The sequence below is a fragment of the Aquarana catesbeiana genome, linkage group LG09 (assembly GCF_042186555.1).
Source record: "Aquarana catesbeiana isolate 2022-GZ linkage group LG09, ASM4218655v1, whole genome shotgun sequence".
NCBI lineage: Eukaryota > Metazoa > Chordata > Amphibia > Anura > Ranidae > Aquarana > Aquarana catesbeiana.
The window spans coordinates 244857460-244881481 of NC_133332.1; the positions used below are offsets into that span (position 1 = coordinate 244857460).

Below are 24022 nucleotides of genomic sequence, written 5' to 3' on the forward strand. Positions count from 1 at the left end.
GTAACAGAAGTAGTAGGTGTAACAGAAGCAGTAGTAGGAGTATTAGTAGTAGAGGTAATAGAAGTAGTAGTAGTAGGGGTAGTAGTAGTAGTAGTAGAGGTAACAGAAGTAGTAGTAGTAGGGGTAACAGAAGTAGTAGGTGTAACAGAAGCAGTAGCAGTAGGAGTATTAGTAGTAGAGGTAATAGAAGTAGTAGTAGTAGGGGTAGTAGTAGTAGTAGTAGAGGTAACAAAAGTAGTAGTAGTAGGGATAACAGAAGTAGTCTAAAAAAAGGTCATGGAGAGCCCAGCAGTTACATTCACATTAGCTTATGTTGTGTTCGCTGTGTGTTTCGGCTGGTTGGGGAGTGAGGACCTGTTCTTCATCCATTACCACATCAGGAGGACCACGGCCACTGGGCTGGTCCACTCCCTGCTACCACTGGAGTGCCTATCTGCCTTATAGAAGATACCTTGTGGGGAGAACCTAAGGAGCCATCCAGGTTGAGAGACCCGAGGCTGGGGTAGAAAGCCACAGGCGTGTACGATCTCCTTTAAAAAGAGATCTTAGGAGCTGGTAAGCGGCAGTATTTTCGTTGGTGGAGGCACCCTTCTGTCATCACATTCTTCTTGGTGTTGCAGTTGCACGATTTACATCGTTTGGATGTTTGCCAAGCCATCACTTGGAATATCGTTCTGCTAGTGAACCTTTTTTCCTATAGCCCATTGGAGTGGACTTGAATTTGCTTACTTCATTTATTTACCCATGTTTTTTATTATTATATTTTTCACACTTGTCACTGGTGGTCACGTTTCAGTGTGTGTATAATATTCATTTTCTTTATTTAGATGTGTTTTGTATTCACATATATTTTTCAATTTATGTAGCGCAGATTTTTTTTTGCTTGAATAACAGAAGTAGTAGGGGTAATAGAAGTAGTAGCAGTAGTATGGGGTAATAGTAGTAGTAGTAGGGGTCACAGAAGTCATAGTCAACAGAAGGATCACAGTGGCAGGGTGGTGGCGCAGGATGACAGTGGCAGGGTGGTGGCGCAGGATCACAGTGGCAGGGTGGTGGCACAGGATGACAGTGGCAGGGTGGTGGCACAGGATCACAGCGGCAGGGTGGTGGCACAGGATCACAGCGGCAGGGTGGTGGGGCAGGATCACAGTGGCAGGGTGATGGCACAGGATCACAGCGGCAGGGTGGTGGCACAGGATCACAGCGGCAGGGTGGTGGCACAGGATCACAGCGGCATGGTGGTGGCACAGGATCACAGCGGCAGGGTGGTGGCACAGGATCACAGCGGCATGGTGGTGGCACAGGATCACAGCGGCAGGGTGGTGGCACAGGATCACAGTGGCAGGGTGGTGGCACAGGATCACAGCGGCAGGGTGGTGGCACAGGATCACAGCGGCAGGGTGGTGGCACAGGATCACAGCGGCAGGGTGGTGGCACAGGATGACAGTGGCAGGGTGGTGGCACAGGATGACAGTGGCAGGGCGGCGCAGGATTTTCAGGGATAAAACAGGTGCAGAGATGGCGGCATATATTGCCTTCCAGCTGCCTGTCAACCACTCTCTGAAAAGTGTACCAGCACAAATCGCTTTTCAGTCAGGACTGCCCTTTAAGGAAGTAAATTTGCCTTAGCTTGGCACTGACCTCCCCCTGCATCCACTCCTTGAAGCCTCTCCCACAACTGCTGCTGGCTCCGCCTCCTCTCGATTCGGATCGTCTCCATTTCTTGCTGTTTCTGTCTCATCTTATCCTGAGCAGACTTGGATATGGAGAAACTGATCTGAAATGACACAGAGATGGTGATTCCTACATTGGCGTCAAAGTGATCGTATCTCTTCTTTGATCGATTGCTAACCCAAATTTTTACGTCTCATTTAGAGGGATCGTCCAATTTATTGATTAACCTCTCGCTGCTTCTGAACCCCATAGATTACATCGCAATTTGTCCAGCAAATCTGCCAACATTCATTCTGTGCAAATTTTGCGGTTTCCTCTTCTGAATGAATGTTCTGTTATTATGGGCAGTAGTAAAAAATCTGCATAATGGCCACTAGATGGAGCTGAGGAGAATAGGAAATACATAGGTCACTGTAGCTAGAGATACAATGTAACAATGCTAGAAAACGCTAATAGGAAGTAACAAATAAACAATTGGTGCAGATTCCCTCTAGCATTCTCTACAATGGTTACATTGTATCTCTTGTTACAAAGACATATATATATAAATGTCACTATACAGTCACTGTGGTTAGTAAAAAATAAATACAACAAAACAAGCAAAATGACCTCCAAATCCATTGCACATAGTCCAGAGTCTCTGGTACATGGGTCAAACACAGGGCCTGCATGCAGGACGCCGGACCATGGATTCTAATGAGGGGGGGGGTGTTTTTGTTTTTTTTTAAGCATATGATTAGAGCCTGAGGCTCTAATAGGCTTCAAAAAGGGGTGGGGTCAGAGCGTAGAGCACTGCACCCTGATCCCACCCAATTGTGTAAAGATAGGGAATTAATATTCACTAATGTCTCCCTGCTTCTCCTCCTGGGTCAATCAGGAAGTGGCTCCTGAGATCCCCATTGGCCAGGAGTCTTAGGACTGGTCTCAGGACCCGCCTCCTGTTCAGCATCACCCCGGCAGCAGCACTACCCCGAATTCAGCAGTGCACCACCACCTCGTCCTCCTCCCAGCACCTCTACTGCAGTATAAGGTAAGGCCACTGATCACATGGGGAGGGGGTGGCTTTAGTGCGAGAGGATCACTGCTGTAATCGATCAATCGAGAGCCACAGGTGGGGGGGGGGGGTGCTTGTGCGCATGAGGTGGCAGGTCTGTTTGCCCCCCCCCCCCCAATTTTAACCACCAGCCACCACTGCTATGATGTAAGCGGGGGGGAGCACTCTGTCTGGACATCTGATGTAAAGGAGGGGGAGTGCTCTGGACATCTGATGTAAGGGGGGGGGGGGTGCTCTGGACATCTGATGTAAGGGGGGGGGGGTGCTCTGGACATCTGATGTAAGGGGGGGGGGGTGCTCTGGACATCTGATGTAAGGGGGGAGTGCTCTGGACATCTGATGTAAGGGGGGGGGGTGTTCTGGACATCTGATGTAGCAGGGGGGGAGTGCTCTGGACATCTGATGTGAGGGGGGAGTGCTCTGGACATCTGATGTAAGGGGGGGGGGGTGTTCTGGACATCTGATGTAAGGGGGGGGGTGTTCTGGACATCTGATGTAAGAGGGGGGGTGTTCTGGACATCTGATGTAAGGGGGGAGTGCTCTGGACATCTGATGTAAGGGGGGGGGGTGGTGTTCTGGACATCTGATGTAAGGGGGGGGGGGGAGTGTTCTGGACATCTTATGTAAGGGGGGAGTGCTCTGGACATCTGATGTAAGAGGGGGGGTGTTCTGGACATCTGATATAAGGGGGGAGTGCTCTGGACATCTGATGTAAGGGGGGGGGTGTTCTGGACATCTGATGTAAGGGGGGGGGAGTGTTCTGGACATCTTATGTAAGGGGGGAGTGCTCTGGACATCTGATGTAAGGGGGGGAGTGTTCTAGACATCTGATGTAAAGGGGGGTGGGAGTGCTCTGGACATTTGATGTAAGGGGGAGGGAGTGTTCTGGACATCTGATGTAAAGGGGGGGTGGTCTGGACATCTGATGTAAGGGGGGGTTCTCTGGATATCTCATGTAAGGGGGAGAGCTCTGGAGATCTGATGTAAGGGGGGAGTGCTCTGGACATCTGATGTAAGGGGGGAGTGCTCCGGACATCTGATGTAAGGGGGGAGTGCTCCGGACATCTGATGTAAGAGGGGGTGGTCTGGACATCTGATGTAAGGGGGGGAGTGCTCTGGACATCTGATGTAGGGGGGGAGTGCTCTGTGCTCTGGACATTTGATGTAGGGGGGGAGTGCTCTGTGCTCTGGACATTTGATGTAAGAGGGGGGAGAGCTCTGGACATCTGATGTAAGGGGAGTGGGAGTGTTCTGGACATCTGATGTAAAGGGGGGGGAGTGCTCTGGACATCTGATGTAAGGGGGGAGTGCTCTGTGCTCTGGACATCTGATGTAAGGGGGGAGTGCTCTGTGCTCTGGACATCTGATGTAAGGGGGGGTGCTCTGGACATCTGATGTAGGGGGGGAGTGCTCTGTGCTCTGGGCATCTGATGTAAGGGGGGGAGTGCTCTGGACATCTGATGTAAAGGGGGGTGGGAGTGTTCTGGACATCTGATGTAAGGGGGGAGTGCTCAGCACATCTGATATAGGGGGAGAGTGCTCTGGACATCTGATGTAAGGGGGGGAGTGCTCTGGACATCTGATGTAAGGGGGGTGGTCTGGACATCTGATGTAAAGGGGGGAGTGCTCTGGACATCTGATGTAAGAGGGGGAGTGCTCTGGACATCTGATGTAAGGGGGGAGTGCTCTGGACATCTGATGTAAGAGGGGGGGTTGCTCTGGACATCTGATGTAAGGGGGGAGTGCTCTGGACATCTGATGTAAGGGGGGGAGTGCTCTGGACATCTGATGTAAGGGGGGGGGAGTGCTCTGGACATCTGATGTAAGGGGGGGGAGTGCTCTGGACATCTGATGTAAGGGGGGGGGTGGTCTGGACATCTGATGTAAGGGGGGGGAGTGCTCTGGACATCTGATGTAAGGGGGGGAGAGCTCTGGACATCTGATGTAAAGGGGGGGGGGAGCTCTGGACATCTGATGTAAAGGGGGGGAGAGCTCCGGACATCTGATGTAAGGGGGGGAGTGCTCTGGACATCTGATGTAAGGGGGGGAGTGCTCCGGACATCTGATGTAAGGGGGGAGTGCTCTGGACATCTGATGTAAGGGGGGGGAGTGTTCTAAACATCTGATGTAAGAGGGGGGAGTGCTCTGGACATCTGATGTAGGGGGGGAGTGCTCTGGACATCTGATGTAAGGGGGGGGAGCTCTGGACATCTGATGTAAGGGGGGGGAGTGCTCTGGACATCTGATGTAAGGGGGGGTTCTGGACATCTGATGTAAGGGGGGGAGAGCTCTGGACATCTGATGTAAGGGGGGAGAGCTCTGGACATCTGATGTAAGGGGGGGGGTGCTCTGGACATCTGATGTAAGGGGGTGGAGCTCTGGACACCTGATGTAAGGGGGGGAGCTCTGGACATCTGATGTAAGGGGGGGAGTGCTCTGGACATCTGATGTAAGGGGGGAGAGCTCTGGACATCTGATGTAAGGGGGGGAGAGCTCTGGACATCTGATGTAAGGGGGGGAGTGCTCTGGACATCTGATGTAAGGGGGGGAGAGCTCTGGACATCTGATGTAAGGGGGGGAGAGCTCTGGACATCTGATGTAAGGGGGGAGTGCTCTGGACATCTGATGTAAGGGGGGGAGTGCTCTGGACATCTAATGTAAGGGGGGAGAGCTCTGGACATCTGATGTAAGGGGGGGGAGAGCTCTGGACATCTGATGTAAGGGGGGGGAGTGCTCTGGACATCTGATGTAAGGGGGGGAGAGCTCTGGACATCTGATGTAAGGGGGGGGAGAGCTCTGGACATCTGATGTAAGGGGGGGGAGAGCTCTGGACATCTGATGTAAGGGGGGGGAGTGCTCTGGACATCTGATGTAAGGGGGGGGGTGCTCTGGACATCTGATGTAAGGGGGGGAGAGCTCTGGACATCTGATGTAAGGGGGGGGAGAGCTCTGGACATCTAATGTAAGGGGGGGAGTGCTCTGGACATCTGATGTAAGGGGGGGTTCTGGACATCTGATGTAAGGGGGGGAGAGCTCTGGACATCTGATGTAAGGGGGGAGTGCTCTGTGCTCTGGACATCTGATGTAAGGGGGGGTGCTCTGGACATCTGATGTAGGGGGGGAGTGCTCTGTGCTCTGGGCATCTGATGTAAGGGGGGGTGCTCTGGACATCTGATGTAAGGGGGGGAGAGCTCTGGACATCTGATGTAAGGGGGGGAGTGCTCTGGACATCTGATGTAAGGGGGGGTTCTGGACATCTGATGTAAGGGGGGGAGAGCTCTGGACATCTGATGTAAGGGGGGGAGAGCTCTGGACATCTGATGTAAGGGGGGAGAGCTCTGGACATCTGATGTAAGGGGGGGGGAGAGCTCTGGACATCTGATGTAAGGGGGGGAGAGCTCTGGACATGTGATGTAAGGGGGGGAGTGCTCTGGACATCTGATGTAAGGGGGGGAGAGCTCTGGACATCTGATGTAAGGGGGGGGAGAGCTCTGGACATCTGATGTAAGGGGGGGAGAGCTCTGGACATCTGATGTAAGGGGGGAGAGCTCTGGACATCTGATGTAAGGGGGGGAGAGCTCTGGACATCTAATGTAAGGGGGGGAGTGCTCTGGACATCTGATGTAAGGGGGGGTTCTGGACATCTGATGTAAGGGGGGGAGAGCTCTGGACATCTGATGTAAGGGGGGAGTGCTCTGTGCTCTGGACATCTGATGTAAGGGGGGTGCTCTGGACATCTGATGTAGGGGGGGAGTGCTCTGTGCTCTGGGCATCTGATGTAAGGGGGGGTGCTCTGGACATCTGATGTAAGGGGGGGAGAGCTCTGGAAATCTGATGTAAGGGGGGGAGTGCTCTGGACATCTGATGTAAGGGGGGGTTCTGGACATCTGATGTAAGGGGGGGAGAGCTCTGGACATCTGATGTAAGGGGGGGAGAGCTCTGGACATCTGATGTAAGGGGGGAGAGCTCTGGACATCTGATGTAAGGGGGGGGGAGAGCTCTGGACATCTGATGTAAGGGGGGGAGAGCTCTGGACATCTGATGTAAGGGGGGAAGAGCTCTGGACATCTGATGTAAGGGGGAGAGAGCTCTGGACATCTGATGTAAGGGGGGGAGAGCTCTGGACATCTGATGTAAGGGGGGGAGTGCTCTGGACATCTGATGTAAGGGGGGGAGAGCTCTGGACATCTGATGTAAGGGGGGGAGAGCTCTGGACATCTGATGTAAGGGGGGGAGAGCTCTGGACATCTGATGTAAGGGGGGGGAGTGCTCTGGACATCTGATGTAAGGGGGGGGAGTGCTCTGGACATCTGATGTAAGGGGGGGAGAGCTCTGGACATCTGATGTAAGGGGGGGGAGAGCTCTGGACATCTAATGTAAGGGGGGGAGTGCTCTGGACATCTGATGTAAGGGGGGGTTCTGGACATCTGATGTAAGGGGGGGAGAGCTCTGGACATCTGATGTAAGGGGGGAGTGCTCTGTGCTCTGGACATCTGATGTAAGGGGGGGTGCTCTGGACATCTGATGTAGGGGGGGAGTGCTCTGTGCTCTGGGCATCTGATGTAAGGGGGGGGTGCTCTGGACATCTGATGTAAGGGGGGGAGAGCTCTGGACATCTGATGTAAGGGGGGGAGTGCTCTGGACATCTGATGTAAGGGGGGGTTCTGGACATCTGATGTAAGGGGGGGAGAGCTCTGGACATCTGATGTAAGGGGGGGAGAGCTCTGGACATCTGATGTAAGGGGGGAGAGCTCTGGACATCTGATGTAAGGGGGGGGAGAGCTCTGGACATCTGATGTAAGGGGGGGAGAGCTCTGGACATGTGATGTAAGGGGGGAAGAGCTCTGGACATCTGATGTAAGGGGGGGAGAGCTCTGGACATCTGATGTAAGGGGGGGAGAGCTCTGGACATCTGATGTAAGGGGGGAGAGCTCTGGACATCTGATGTAAGGGGGGGAGAGCTCTGGACATCTGATGTAAGGGGGGGAGAGCTCTGGACATCTGATGTAAGGGGGGGGAGAACTCTGGACATCTGATGTAAGGGGGGGAAGTGCTCTGGACATCTGATGTAAGGGGGGTTCTGGACATCTGATGTAAGGGGGGGAGAGCTCTGGACATCTGATGTAAGGGGGGGGAGAGCTCTGGACATCTGATGTAAGGGGGGGAGAGCTCTGGACATCTGATGTAAGGGGGGGAGAGCTCTGGACATCTGATGTAAGGGGGGGAGAGCTCTGGACATCTGATGTAAGGGGGAGAGAGCTCTGGACATCTGATGTAAGGGGGGGAAGTGCTCTGGACATCTGATGTAAGGGGGGGTTCTGGACATCTGATGTAAGGGGGGAGTGCTCTGGGGTATTATACCCTATTAGAGAATCCTTGTATAACTCTCTGGGTTCTGTGACCGATGGACTCCACCAATCGCTGATTTAGGCCTCGTGCGTTTTCTCAGATCCCCGATTACCATTTCTCTTGGCAGAAGAAAAGCAGCTTAAAAAACGCACCCAAAGCCGCGTTTTGTACACTGGTTTAGGTGTGAGAACTGTTTGAGCGTTCATTGATTCCATTGGCCAATATTTGTTTATTCTGCCCATTGGAATGAATAAACCTTCAATCGCTGAACACGTCTCGCATTTAAACGCATGTAGACGCATTTACACGTGTCAAGCATTTTTTATTTTGTTTTTCTACCTGAAATCTCTTCTCCTGAACACAAATTTGGTGCGTTTATTCTTCTGACCTTAGACGCTCCTCTTCTTATACGCCTGTAAATGCCTACGTGTGTACGGACTAACAGAGAGGGGCGTTTACAGGCAGAAAAAAAAAGTCAAACGCCTGTAAAAGTGACATTTTTATAAATGTCACATGATGGCCCCCGACCATCCATAAAGGATATCAGCAAACATGCTTTTCTATGGGGGATCTATTGTTGCTGGGGGTCTATTGTTGAGTTTAGAGGGTCTGTTGTTATGACAGAGGATCTATTGTTGCTTTGGGGTGTCTGTTGTTGTTGGGGAGGAAATATTGTTTCTGTGTGGATCTAATGTTGCTGGGTCTGTTGTTGAGTTTGGAGGGTCTGTTGTTGTGGCGGAGGATCTATTGTTGCTGGCTGCTAAAGAGTCTATTGATCCTGACTGTTGGGGATCCTTTGTTGCTGGTGGGGGTCTCCTTTTTTTTGGGGGGGGGGGGGTATTTGCAAAGGGATCTACTGTTTTGGGGGTTCTCTTGCTGCTTAGGGATCTATTGTTTTGGAGGTTCTCTTGCTGCTTAGGGATCTATTGTTTCTGAGGAGAATCTATTGTTGGTGGGTGGGTTTATTGTTGCTGGGGAGAATCTCTTGTTGCTGTGGGGGTTATTGTTGCTTGGGGAGCTATTGTTTTGGGGGTTCTGTTGCTGCTTGGGGGGTCTATTGTTGCTGGGGAGAATCTATTTTTGGTAGGTGGATTTATTGATGCTGGGGGGATCTATTGTTGCTGGAGTAGGGGTAGTTATTGCTGCAGGGGGGTTATTTTGGGGGGTTTCATTGCTGCTTGGGGGGAGGGGGGTCTATTGTTTCTGGGGAGAATCTATTGTTGCTGGGTGGATTTGTTGTCACAGAGGATGGGGGGGTGGGGTCTATTGTTTGGTGGGGGTTTTATTTGTTGCTGGGGTGATCCATTGTTGCTGGGTGGATTTGTTGTTACTGAGGATGGGGGGGTCTATTGTTTGGTGGGGGTTTTATTGTTGCTGGGGTGGGGTCTATTGTAGCTGGGGGTCTATTGTTGCTGGATAGATTTATGGTTGTTGAGGGGGGAGGTCTATTGTTTGGAGGGGGTTTTATTATTGTTGCTGGGGGGGGATCTACTGTTGCTGGGTGCAGGGAATCGGTTGCACTTCTTTTCTTGTTATCATTACCAAATTCCATACAAAATGATATTTGGTTGTATATTCTGTAAAGGGGGGTACTGGGAGGTGGGTAGGGGGCGGAGACAAGAGGTGACTGGGGGATGGGTTGGGGTACCTGTATATATATATATATATATATATATATATATATATATATATATAAGGTATGGATAATAGGATGAGGGTGCTTGATACATTGTATATATAATAGGAATGTTTGATACAATGATGGTACAAGCGGGATACTTTGTACTCCATTGGTTGTTTTTGGAGCCGCCCACATTTATATTTCAGGACAGAGCTGTCTGATCATTTGGGGACCTCTAATGTCCATGGCTTCCTGTGGTGAGGGTTGTTTTTATTGGTTGGATCTATCGTATAGTGAATGTTGGATGTGTATTGGGTCTGTTGAGTCTCATAGAAGTTCTGTACAGAAATTATTTGTAGGGAATAAAACGCAGATCGCCATTTACCGTCGGCGGGCAGCCGGGCGCAGAGGCCATTCCCCGTTGATGACACGCCAGACCGGTCAGAACCAAATCCAGAAAACTTCTATGAGGATCTCCAAGAATTTTCCCCACACTTCATCTAACAATCCGTCTAACAATCCCGCCAAGAATGACAGAAACAATAACTCCAACACGAGCAAAAATGTGCGCATGATGGCCGTAGGTTAGTCTAATGCCAGTTAGCTTGTTAGCAGTGTTGCCTAGCAACAAGGAAGCCCACCTCACATAGGCTTGTTGGTGGATTTGTTTCACAACTTTATTGAGAGCAAGTGGACAGAGACACTCCACAAGCTATTTTCCTACGTTAATCACACTGGGGGGGGGGGGGGGGGGTGAAACATGTCAGAGGAGAACAATCAGCTTCTCTCCACCCAAAACTGAAATAGCGGCTTTGATATGACTGACCCTTGATGGATAATATCAGAGGGAAGACCCACCCGCGAAAAGTTTTCCTTCCCCTCCTCGTCCTTGACAAGCTGCGGCAATTGTGCGGCATCGGTGGATAGAGTTGGTAACATGGGTTTGGATGGGATGGGATCCAAATCACTTTCCACAGCAGTTATATGACGGCTTTCAGCAGGATCAGCATCTGAGGAAGACAACCGCACATATTACAGAGAAATTTGTGTTTATTTGCGTTAAAAACAAAGTCGCGATGACCTCATACTAATGCCGCGTACACACGATCGGGATTTTGGTTGGAAAAAGACATGATGGCTTTTCCGACGGAATTCCGCTCAAGCTTGGCTTGCCTATACACGGGTCACACAAAAGTTCTCTGAACTTTCGACCGTCAAGAACGCGGTGACGTACAACACTACGACGCGAGCATGCGTAGGGATTTTGCGCATCGGAATTGCATACAGACGATCGCATTTTCGGATAGGAACTTTTTCCGACCAAAAATTCGAGAACCTGCTCTCAATCTTTTGCTGGCTGGAATTCGGCCAGCAAAAGTCAGATGGAGCGTACACACGGTCGCATTTTCCGACCAAAAGCTCTCATCGGTCTTTTGCTGGCCGAATTTCCAATTGTGTGTACGCGGCATTAGTTAAGTCAAGGCCAGTAGCCCTAGTCTTCACACCTGTTCAGAATATGTCCTCAGTGCAGTGTCTATAGACATGTACAGAGATAACAGAGAAGGGCAGAGGAAGGCATGACTTGAGTACTCATCCTGTGCCTTCACGTGACCTGCACCCTTCTCTGTTGTCTCTGTATCAGCATTGGATCTTGCTTGATTATGGTGTATTCTTCACCCTTCTCTGATTCCTGGATCATTGTGTGGATTATGAGGACCTGCCCTGTCCAATCCTCATTCAGAGTGACGTGAGTCTTCTCCTGAGTGCCCTAGGGCTTCTACTGAGTGCACTGAGTCTTCTACTGAGTGCCCTGAGTCTTCTACTGAATGCCCTGAGTCTTCTACTGAGTGCCCTGAGTCTTCTACTGAGTGCCCTGAGTCTTCTACTGAGTGCCCTGAGTCTTCTACTGAGTGCCCTGAGTCTTCTACTGAATGCCCTGAGTCTTCTACTGAGTGCCCTGAGTCTTCTACTAAAAGCACTGGTTCTTCTACTGAGTGCCTCAGGTCTTCTACTGAGTGCCCTGAGTCTTCTACTGAGTGCCCGGAGTCTTCTACTGAGTGCCCTGAGTCTTCTACTGAGTGCCCTGATTCTTCTACTGAGTGCCCTGAGTCTTCTACTGAAAGCACAGGATCTTCTACTGAGTGCCCCGGGTCTTCTACTGAGTGCCCTGGGTCTTCTACTGAGTGCCCCAGGTCTTCTACTCAGTGCCCCGGTTTCTTCTACTCATTTCCCCTGGGTCTTCTACTCAGTGCGCTGGGTCTTCTACTCAGTGCGCTGGGTCTTCTACTCAGTGCCCCGGGTCTTCTACTCAGTGCCCCGGGTCTTCTACTCAGTGCCCTAGGTCTTCTACTCAGTGCCCTAGGTCTTCTACTCAGTGCCCTGGATTTTATACTGAAAGGACTGGTTCTTCTAAGTGCCCTGGGTCTTCAACTCAGTGCCCTGGGTCTTCTACTCAGTGCCCTGAGTCTTCTACTGAGTGCCCTGATTCTTCTACTGAGTGCCCGGAGTCTTTTACTGAGTGTCCTGAGTCTCCTACTAAAAGCACTGGTTCTTCTACTGAGTGCCCCGGGTCTTCTACTGAGTGCCCTGAGTCTTCTACTGAGTGCCCTGAGTCTTCTACTGAGTGCCCTGAGTCTTCTACTGAGTGCCCTGAGTCTTCTACTGAGTGCCCTGATTCTTCTACTGAGTGCCCTGAGTCTTCTACTGAAAGCACAGGATCTTCTACTGAGTGCCCCGGGTCTTCTACTGAGTGCCCTGGGTCTTCTACTGAGTGCCCCAGGTCTTCTACTCAGTGCCCCGGTTTCTTCTACTCATTTCCCCTGGGTCTTCTACTCAGTGCGCTGGGTCTTCTACTCAGTGCGCTGGGTCTTCTACTCAGTGCCCCGGGTCTTCTACTCAGTGCCCCGGGTCTTCTACTCAGTGCCCTAGGTCTTCTACTCAGTGCCCTAGGTCTTCTACTCAGTGCCCTGGATTTTATACTGAAAGGACTGGTTCTTCTGAGTGCCCTGGGTCTTCAACTCAGTGCCCTGAGTCTTCTACTGAGTGCCCTGATTCTTCTACTGAGTGCCCGGAGTCTTTTACTGAGTGTCCTGAGTCTCCTACTAAAAGCACTGGTTCTTCTACTGAGTGCCCCGGGTCTTCTACTGAGTGCCCTGAGTCTTCTACTGAGTGCCCTGAGTCTTCTACTGAGTGCCCTGAGTCTTCTACTGAGTGCCCTGAGTCTTCTACTGAGTGCCCTGATTCTTCTACTGAGTGCCCTGAGTCTTCTACTGAAAGCACAGGGTCTTCTACTGAGTGCCCCGGGTCTTCTACTCAGTGCCCCGGTTTCTTCTACTCAGTTCCCCTGGGTCTTCTACTTAGTGCGCTGGGTCTTCTACTCAGTGCGCTGGGCCTTTTACTCAGTGCCCTGGATTTTATACTGAAAGGACTGGTTCTTCTGAGTGCCCTGGGTCTTCAACTCAGTGCCCTGGGTCTTCAACTTAGTGCCCTGGGTCTTCTACTCAGTGCCCTGAGTCTTCTCCTGAGTGCCCTGGATTTTCTACTGAAAGCACTGGGTCTTCTACTGAGTGGCCTAGGTCTTCTACTGAGTGGCCTAGGTCTTCTACTGAGTGGCCTAGGTATTCTACTGAGTGCCCCAGGTCTTCTACTGAGTGCCTGGGGTCTTCTACTGAGTGCCCGGGGTCTTCTACTGAGTGCCCGGGGTCCTCTACTGAGTGCCCCAGATCTTCTACTGATTGCCTCAGATCTTCTACTGATTGCCTCAGATCTTCTACTGATTGCCTCAGATCTTCTACGGAATGCCTCAAATCTTCTACTGATTGCCCTGGGTCTTTTACTGAGTGGTCCATGTTTTTTTACCAAGTGCCCAGTATCTTCTACTGAGTACCCTGGATCTTCTACTGAATGCCCTTGGTTTTTTAGTGAGTATCCCAGGTCTCCTACTAGGTGTCCCAGGAATTCTACTGAGAGCTCTGAGTCTTCAATCCAGTGTCCTGAGTCTTCTACCGATAGCCCTAGGTCTTCTACTGATTGCCCTGGGTGCCCTTTGAGATGTGGAGATGATACATTTTATGCAGTATACATTTTTGGAATATTGTATATCATATCAAGTTTTCTATCTATTATTTATTGTGGCATCATAATGTGACAGTACAGTTTTTAGACCAATTCATTTTTGTTTAGTTAAAAACATATTAGTCTTAGATTTGATCCAAAGTCATCATCATGGAATCCTATCAGCCCCTTAACACCTTTAATCTGTGTGCCCAGAGGTGCTCTGGCTGTATCAGAACCATAGAAACACCCCTGTAACCCAACATTTATAGCCACGTGGGTACCTCAGCCACCTTTGCCCTCTGTTTGAAGGCCCTGTTTTTGCATGACTTTGTAGGTTAGCTGGGTAGTAGCAAAATCTGGGACAACCCAAAATGAGACTTTCAGATCTCCCATTTTGTTCTGGGGTAATCAGCATCGGCCTTGACACATTCCATGGTTTTTAGGTGACAGTCACCCATGTGGCTCTATATTTTGGGGTACATCCCGACACGCTTTAGAATAGCGGAAGCCACTTGGATAAACAGTGAAATGTCTACTAACAACTTCTAACAATTTGTCTCGAATTCATCACAATTTTCTCCACCATAAAAACTGGCAACATAAATGTATTTATTTATTTTAATTAACTTGAAATTAATGTTTCTAAAATGTATCTGTTCAGGAACTACAAGACCCAGGAGGCCTGGCCAGTCTTGGGCTTGCAAAGCATAAAAGGACATGTAAGGCACCCTTTTGACTCTGCCTGTGGCATGCTGGGACTTGTAGTTCTGCCACATCAGGTTACTCACGCCTGACATTTTATAAACAATATAGAATTCCTTATTGGTAATTAGTGACTCCACCATTGTGCTCCTTGTCACCGACTTGGAAAGGTCTCCCCTGTCATTATCCCGTCATTGTGCTTACAGTTTGCACAGTGTAGCAATAAACATGGATACTGTGTCTCCGGCATTGTGCTGGTGAAATAATTCTTCCCCTGGGCAGGTCTGACAAGCGCTAATTACCCCACACAATGAAGAGGCAATTACCCGGCTAGTCATGGCGCAGCTCTCCGGGGTCCTGCCAGGCACATCTCAGCCGTGGACATGGAGCCAATGAAGAGCTGGCAGACTAAGTATATATATAATAAGATATCAAGTGTCCTCCCAAGTCTCCTCTCCTGAAATACTCTGCTCCTTCCTCTATAACTCTCCTCTCCTGAAATACTCTGCACTGCTGGAGGACTCTGCTCCTTCCTCTATAACTCTCCTCTCCTGAAATACTCTGCACTGCTGGAGGACTCTGCTCCTTCCTCTATAACTCTCCTCTCCTGAAATACTCTGCACTGCTGGAGGACTCCTCTCCTTCCTCTATACTCTTCTCTACTGAAATACTCTGCTCCTTCCTCTATAACTCTCCTCTCCTGAAATACTCTGCACTGCTGGAGGACTCTGCTCCTTCCTCTATAACTCTCCTCTCCTGAAATACTCTGCACTGCTGGAGGACTCTACTCCTTTCTCTATATCTCTCCTCTCCTGAAATACTCTGCTGGAGGACTCTGCTCCTTCCTCTATAACTCTCCTCTCCTGAAATACTCTGCACTGCTGGAGGACTCTGCTCCTTCCTCTATAACTCTCCTCTCCTGAAATACTCTGCTGGAGGACTCTGCTCCTTCCTCTATAACTCTCCTCTCCTGAAATACTCTGCACTGCTGGAGGACTCTGCTCCTTCCTCTATAACTCTCCTCTCCTGAAATACTCTGCTGGAGGACTCTGCTCCTTCCTCTATAACTCTCCTCTCCTGAAATACTCTGCTCTGCTGGAGGACTCTGCTCCTTCCTCTATAACTCTCCTCTCCTGAAATACTCTGCTCTGCTGGAGGACTCTGCTCCTTCCTCTATAACTCTCCTCTCCTTAAATACTCTGCTGGAGGACTCTGCTCCTTCCTCTATAACTCTCCTCTCCTGAAATACTCTGCACTGCTGCGGGACTATGCTCCTTCTTCTATAACTCTCCTCTCCTGAAATACTCTGCTCTGCTGGAGGACTCTGCTCCTTCCTCTATAACTCTCCTCTCCTGAAATACTCTGCACTGCTGGAGGACTCTGCTCCTTCCTCTATAACTCTCCTCTCCTTAAATACTCTGCTGGATGACTCTGCTCCTTCCTCTATAACTCTCCTCTCCTGAAATACTCTGTACTGCTGGAGGACTCTGCTCCTTCCTCTATAACTCTCCTCTCCTGAAATACTCTGCACTGCTGGAGGACTCTGCTCCTTCCTCTATAACTCTCCTCTCCTGAAATACTCTGCACTGCTGGAGGACTCTGCTCCTTCCTCTATAACTCTCCTCTCCTGAAATACTCTGCACTGCTGGAGGACTCTGCTCCTTCCTCTATAACTCTCTTCTCCTGAAATACTCTGCTGGAGGACTCTGCTCCTTCCTCTATAACTCTCCTCTCCTGAAATACTCTGCTGGAGGACTCTGCTCCTTCCTCTATAACTCTCCTCTCCTGAAATACTCTGCTGGAGGACTCTGCTCCTTCCTCTATAACTCTCCTCTCCTGAAATACTCTGCACTGCTGGAGGACTCTGCTCCTTCCTCTATAACTCTCCTCTCCTGAAATACTCTGCACTGCTGGAGGACTCTGCTCCTTCCTCTATAACTCTCCTCTCCTGAAATACTCTGTACTGCTGGAGGACTCTGCTCCTTCCTCTATAACTCTCCTCTCCTGAAATACTCTGCACTGCTGGAGGACTCTGCTCCTTCCTCTATAACTCTCCTCTCCTGAAATACTCTGCTCTGCTGGAGGACTCTGCTCCTTCCTCTATAACTCTCTTCTCCAGTGGCGGCTGGTGCTCGAAATTTTTGGGGGGGCGCAAACAAACTGAAAAATTCTGAAAATAAAAACATCAAATGCTCCCCCTGTGACCCCCCCTCCCCCGCCCACCGTCTGCCCGTCACTTACCCTGTTTTGGTGGGGCAGTGGGTGACGGCGGCGAGCGGTGTCCTCCATGTCCTCCATGTCTTCTCCCGTCCTCTCCTATAGGCGATTGGATGCCTGATAGGCGTCCAATCACAGGGCCTGTCGGTTCAGCCAGTCAGATGACGGGTAATAGAACCGAGGAAACCTGATTGGTGGAAAGGCGGTTCAGTGTTAGGAAAGCGAATATTCACCTGCTTTTCTAACACACCTGGGTGAACTCGGAGGGCAATGCTCTGCACTCGCAGTCGCAGGTCACCTTTTTTGAAGCCTATTAGAGCCTATGGCTCCAATCAGGTGCTTCAAAAATACACCCCACCATCGCTGTAATTCAGGCGCCCGGCGTCCGAAAAGGGTCCGGGCGCCTGAATAGGGGGTGGCGGCGGTGGCCATGGATAGATTCATGCAATGCTTCAATCTATCCATTGGTCATAGAGGGGGGTGGCTGGAGAGAGGGGGCGGCGCCCTTTCGCCCCTTAATGGACAGACCGCCACTGGTCCCGCCCACATTATAAAGACATTGTGTAGATGGAATTCAGAACGTTTCTCTAGATATGTCCCGGATCCACATGTCGTGATGTCTCGAGCCTTCGCTGATGAATGTGCATACCATTACTTTCCATCTGTTTTACTGACTCCTCCTACTGTCTTTATAATTGCCCCCTTTAGGTGTACCGACCACATGATTACGGCACACCCCAGGTCACTCCAGGTCACCCCAGGTCACTCCAGGTCACCCCAGGTCACACAAGGTCACTCCAGGTCACTCCAGGTCACCCCAGGTCACCCCATGTCACATCAGGTCACTCCAGGTCACCCCAGGTCACTCCAGGTCACCCCAGGTCACACCAGGTCACTCCAGGTCACTCCAGGTCACCCCAGGTCACTCCATGTCACCCCAGGTCACCTCAGGTCACTCCAGGTCACCCCAGGTCACCCCAGGTCACTCTAGGTCACCCCAGGTCACACAAGGTCACTCCAGGTCACTCCAGGTCACCCCAGGTCACTCCAGGTCACTCCAGGTCACCCCAGGTCACTCCAGGTCACCCCAGGTCACCCCAGGTCACTCCAGGTCACTCCATGTCACCCCAGGTCACCCCAGGTCACTCCAGGTCACCCCAGGTCACACAAGGTCACTCCAGGTCACTCCAGGTCACCCCAGGTCACTCCAGGTCACCCCAGGTCACACAAGGTCACTCCAGGTCACCCCAGGTCACTCCATGTCACCCCAGGTCACTCCATGTCACCCCAGGTCACATCAGGTCACTCCAGGTCACCCCAGGTCACTCTTCGCTGATGAATGTGCATACCATTACTTTCCATCTGTTTTACTGACTCCTCCTACTGTCTTTATAATTGCCCCCTTTAGGTGTACCGACCACATGATTACGGCACACCCCAGGTCACTCCAGGTCACCCCAGGTCACTCCAGGTCACCCCAGGTCACACAAGGTCACTCCAGGTCACTCCAGGTCACCCCAGGTCACTCCATGTCACCCCAGGTCACATCAGGTCACTCCAGGTCACCCCAGGTCACACAAGGTCACTCCAGGTCACCCCAGGTCACTCCAGGTCACCCCAGGTCACCCCAGGTCACACAAGGTCACTCCATGTCACCCCAGGTCACTCCATGTCACCCCAGGTCACATCAGGTCACTCCAGGTCACCCCAGGTCACTCTTCGCTGATGAATGTGCATACCATTACTTTCCATCTGTTTTACTGACTCCTCCTACTGTCTTTATAATTGCCCCCTTTAGGTGTACCGACCACATGATTACGGCACACCCCAGGTCACTCCAGGTCACCCCAGGTCACCCCAGGTCACACAAGGTCACTCCAGGTCACTCCAGGTCACCCCAGGTCACTCCATGTCACCCCAGGTCACATCAGGTCACTCCAGGTCACACAAGGTCACTCCAGGTCACCCCAGGTCACTCCAGGTCACCCCAGGTCACCCCAGGTCACACAAGGTCACTCCAGGTCACTCCAGGTCACCCCAGGTCACTCCAGGTCACACAAGGTCACTCCAGGTCACCCCAGGTCACCCCAGGTCACTCCAGGTCACCCCAGGTCACACAAGGTCACTCCAGGTCACTCCAGGTCACCCCAGGTCACCCCAGGTCACACAAGGTCACTCCAGGTCACTCCATGTCACCCCAGGTCACTCCAGGTCACCCCAGGTCACTTCAGGTCACCCCAGGTCATGCTTCCCTTTTACTATTCCTATCATCATAGACTCCGAGTACAAATATTATTATTTATTGTCACACTCACCGGATATCTTGTAGGTTTCCAGCTCCAAGGCAAAGCTGTAAATAAGAGATAAAAGTCTATAAAGTGATTGTAAATGTTTGTAAAACCCTTACACCAGCACTGTGTAAGGGTTTACACAGAGCTCCCCCGATCCGCCTTTTCTGGGGTCCCCCCCCGATGGCGCTCCTGGCTCCTCCTCTTCTGTGGGTGCCCCCACAGAGCCGATTTCCATGGGGGGGCACTCATGCCGGTGCGCTCAAGAGTCCTGCTGCTGCGTCCATTGACACAAACAGCAGGACTCGGCCCGCCCCCCGTTTCACTGGATTTGATTGACAGCAGCGGGAGAAATGGCCCTTGGCTTGGCATGTTGTATTGCGCTGCTTCTGGTTAAGCTGAATGCAAATGCAAGTTGCCCCTCGACAACCCACTTCACAGTTCAATTTCTGGTAGACATGTGCACTGACAAAAAATTTGTTTGTTTTCGTTTCATTCGTTTTTTTCGGAAATTCGAAAATTCAAAAATCTGAAAAAAAGAAAGAAAATCAGTAAAATTCAAAATAATAACTAATAATAACTAATTATTAAATTATAGGTATTGGAATTTCCTTTTAAATGTGGCTGTTAGTGAACGTAACGAATACGAATTTATCTGAAGTTACGAATTATCCGAAATAACGAATGCTAAATTAAAATAACTTCGGATAAATTGGTATTTAGTTACGTTCACTAACAGCCAAATTTGAAAGGAAATTCCAATACCTATCATTTAATAGTTATTATTAGTTAGTTATTATTTCAGATTTTCGGGTTTTCGAATTTTCAGATTTTCATTCTTTTGAATTTTCAGATTTTTATTCTTATTTTTGGATTTTCAAAATTTCCAAATTTTTGAATTTCCGAATTTCGAATTTTGAATTTCTGAATTTCCGAACTTCCGAAGTTTCGAATTTCCGAAATTTCAAATTTCGGAAATTTGGTATTTCAGAAATTGGAAATTCCGAATTTCCGAAATTTCAGAAATTCGAAATTCGGAATTTCAGAAATTGAAAAATGTGGAAATTCGCAAACTTCGGAATTAACAAAGTTGTCAAAATTTGTCTAATTTCTGGGGCTCCGGATGATGCTATTAATGGCGAAACGCGTACACTTGCTGAAGATTTTCACTGTCTGCACCTTGTTTGAACTATAACGTGTTCAGACTAATTTTCATCTTAGTTTTGGTGGACTTTATCTGAGAGGTTGAGAGAAGTTGCGTGTGCCGGATTGCCGGACCTAAGAATTTTTTTTTTTAAGCAAAATTAAAATTCCAGTTTCATGAGAGAAGTCACCTTGTGTGTGTGGCCTCGCCCCTGGGTGAGTTTCCGGTACGCTGGGCGCCATCATTGCCAATCTGATCTGCTGGAAAGCTGGAGGATTTGGAGATGGGCGGAATGACGACCCCGCCAAGAGATTTCCGCTTCTTCTCTGCACTGGAGCGCACGTACTGCAGGGAGTTCTGGAGGGGGGAGGAGAAGAAATCGGGATGATCTGGGTGTCTATGGTGAAGAATATTTACAAAAAATCAATTGTACCTAAAATTCTAATATAACATCTTCCCATTACCCATCAAGAAAACTGGAAACTTTATAAAACACAATTTTCTTTGGTGACCCCCATTGGGACATATCAAAAGACGTAATAGAAGTCCTCACCCTTCCCTAATCGATCAAAACATACAAATTGGTTGAAATGATATTTTTTATGTTCAGGACAGATTTCTGTGTTGTCATTTGGGGTTTGGTGCCGCCATTGCCATCCTACCTCTGTAATCGCCGAGGTTTTCTCCGTCTGTCCTCCCACGCGGTCCCCGTTCTCCAGGGCATTCCTCGGCACGCCGTCCTCCTCCGGGGTCTCCAGGCGAGGTGTCGGACTCCTCTGGATGGGAGGTACAGGCTTCGTGACGGTCATCAACCTCTGCGAGGCGCTCCTCGGAACGGCGGGTTTGAGAGGCGTGTTCACAGAGTTCATGAACTCAGTCGGCGCTGTCATGGTAACAACCAGAAACAATTTACACCTCTTTGTAACATTCTACATACTGAAGATAATATCTAAAAAGGAGATTCGGGCATTGAACCGCTAATAATTAGTACTTTAACCACGTTTATACCAGAGGCTTTTATTCTATTAAAATGCACATTTTATGCCTGAAGATTAGTTATAACCCCCAAACACTTTATTAGGTCCTCCTTGCTAGTAGCGGGTTGGACCCCCTTTATTAGGTGCACCTTGCTAGTAGCGGGTTGGACCCCTTTTATTAGGTCCACCTTGCTAGTAGCGGGTTGAACCCCCTTTATTAGGTCCCCCTTGCTAGCAGCAGGTTGGAACCCCATTATTAGGTCCACCTTGCTAGCAGTTGGTTGGACCCCCTTTATTAGGACCCCCTTGCTAGTAGCGGGTTGGACACCCTTAATTAGGTCCCCCTTGCTAATAGCGGGTTGGACCACCTTTATTAGGTCCCCCTTACTAGTAGCGGGTTGGACCCCCTTTATTAGGTCCCCCTTACTAGTAGCGGGTTGGACCCCCTTTATTAGGTCCCCCTTGCTAGTAGCAAGTTGGACCCCTATTATTAGGTCCACCTTGATAGTAGCAGGTTGGACCCCCTTTATTAGGTCCCCCTTGCTAGTAGCAGGTTGGACCCCCTTTATTAGGTCCGCCTTGCTAGTAGCGGGTTGGAACACCTTTATTAGGTCCCCCTTGCTAGTAGCAGGTTGGACCCCCTTTATTAGGACCCCCTTGCTAGTAGCGGGTTGGACGCCCTTTATTAGGTCCCCCTTGCTAGTAGCGAGTTGGACCACCTTTATTAGGTCCCCCTTACTAGTAGCGGGTTGGACCCCCTTTATTAGGTCCCCCTTACTAGTAGCGGGTTGGACCCCCTTTATTAGGTCCCCCTTGCTAGTAGCAAGTTGGACCCCCATTATTAGGTCCACCTTGCTAGTAGCGGGTTGGACCACCTTTATTAGGTCCCCCTTGCTAGTAGCGGGTTGGATCCCCTTTATTAGGTCCCCCTTGCTAGTAGCGGGTTGGACCCCCTTTATTAGGTCCCCCTTGCTAGTAGCGGGTTGGACCCCCTTTATTAGGTCCCCCTTGCTAGTAGCGGGTTGGACCCCCTTTATTAGGTCCCCCCTTGCTAGTAGCGGGTTGGACCCCCTTTATTAGGTCCACCTTGCTAGTAGCAGGTTGGACCCCCTTTATTAGGTCCCCCTTGCTAGTAGCGGGTTGGACCCCCTTTATTAAGTCCACCTTGCTAGTAGTGGGTTGGACCCCCTTTATTAGGTCCCCCTTGCTAGTAGTAGGTTGGACCCCCTTTATTAGGTCCACCTTGCTAGTAGCGGGTTGGAGCTGAAGCTGAACTGAAGCTGATCAAGTGCAGATTGTGCTTGATCAGCTTCTTTCCCAGCCTGAACTTGTCACTTCCAGGTTAACTCACCGGGGGAGACATCTCTCTATTCCACCAGCCAAAACCCACCATGCCCAAAAGAGCAGAAGCCTTGGCTATATGGTGGGGATAATCGGGTTGGGGAGTGGTACTTGGGGGGAGGTATATAGTGGAAGTGACCAGGCTGCTTCCACCAGAAAGCCAACAATCAGATGACAGATGTAGGCAGAGCCCCACCGTTTAGACCCCCTTATTACCAGCCAACGTTTTTAAACGGCACTGGTAGACAAGTGGATAAGGAGACCTGAATGTAGGTATAAGAAGAAGACCATTGCTGACCTCTCCTTGGAAAATGCTGGCTTTCTATCTGGTCTATTGCCCTTCAATATTTTGACAACCCTAAAGAAGTCTTCCTTGCCCTTCCATTGCCCATTGTACTCCAAGCCCACAGGAGCAGTAGCGGAGCCTAGGTGATATGATGGGGGTAGTCGGGTTGGGGAGAGGTACTTGGGGGGGGGGGTATATAGTGGAAGTGACCAGGCTGCTTCCACCAGAAAGCCAACCAATCAGACGACATTTGTAAGCAGAGCCCCGGCTGCGTTTAAAATCCCTATAAACAGCGCTGGCAGACAAGTGGATAAGGAGACCTGTACTAGAAGTATAAGGAGAAGGCCATTGCTAAATTGCTGACCTCTCCTTGGAAAATGCTGGCCATCAATCTGGTCCATTGTCCTTCAATATTCTGACAAGTCAACCCTGAAGAAGTCTGCTGACCAGGAGTTTTAACTTGGCTTTGACTTTCTAATATGCATGCTTCTCCTGGGATGGTGCCTAGTTCCCTCAGACAGCCAGGCACCTAGCATTCTCACCTCTCAGTACAGGTCTCCTTTTAGGATTCAGCTGTGCGGCCCCCAAATTTTCATTATTTCAGGGTATTGGTTGGTCTTACCTCCTCTGGCACTGTAGCTTTCAGACATCTTCCGTTTCAGTTTGTCCTTCAGCCGGGCTGTCTCCAGGGTGGCGCTGTCCACCTCCTCATGCCTCTGGTTCTTAAAAAGGGGGTCACTATTTCCCTCCAAGTCCAGCGGTGGAGGCAGGATGTCTGTCTGAAGGTCATCCCCACCCCACAAGTAGGACCTCTTCATCTGGAGGCTCAAGGAGGGCTGTAGAGCAGCTGGAGACCATAAAGAAAGTTCAGTGAACCTTTGTGTTCCATTATGTAACCCTGCTTGGTGGAATCTGAAGACTATAAAACAATATAGCATTAAAACTCCAGATCCACATATCTCCTGATCATTGTACAGACCTGGGTCAGCTCCAGCCCAGCGGTTTCCGTACAGCTGCAGGTTGGAATCCCCATTGCGTAGAGACGCAAATCCAGGTTTCATCTTGGGAACGCTGCCGCAGTACACAGCAATGGGGGCTCTAAACTTGGCTGGCGTAAGGAATAAACATAACGTTAGCTTAGAAACAAAGTCCTATTAGTCAGCAATATACAAAAATCCCACTGAAAGCCCCACCCTGTTCACCTAAGTCAGCCTTTTCAACATTTTTACCCTAGAGGCACCCTTGAAACTATTTATTAGATCTGAGGGAACCCATGCTAAAATGAATGAATTGGTGGTCAGTGGGAACAATGT

General features: G+C 50.1%; 1 protein-coding gene across 1 annotated transcript in view; it reads right to left on the reverse strand.

Annotated features, from left to right (window-relative positions):
- LOC141108463 (TOG array regulator of axonemal microtubules protein 2-like) overlaps positions 1-24022 on the reverse strand; it is an 87796-nt gene that overhangs the window by 27062 nt on the left and 36712 nt on the right. The window contains 7 exon segments of the mRNA XM_073600084.1: positions 1642-1777; positions 10557-10708; positions 18989-19023; positions 20296-20462; positions 20768-20988; positions 23332-23556; positions 23689-23817. Of these exon segments, the coding sequence (XP_073456185.1) occupies positions 1642-1777; positions 10557-10708; positions 18989-19023; positions 20296-20462; positions 20768-20988; positions 23332-23556; positions 23689-23817 (1065 nt within the window).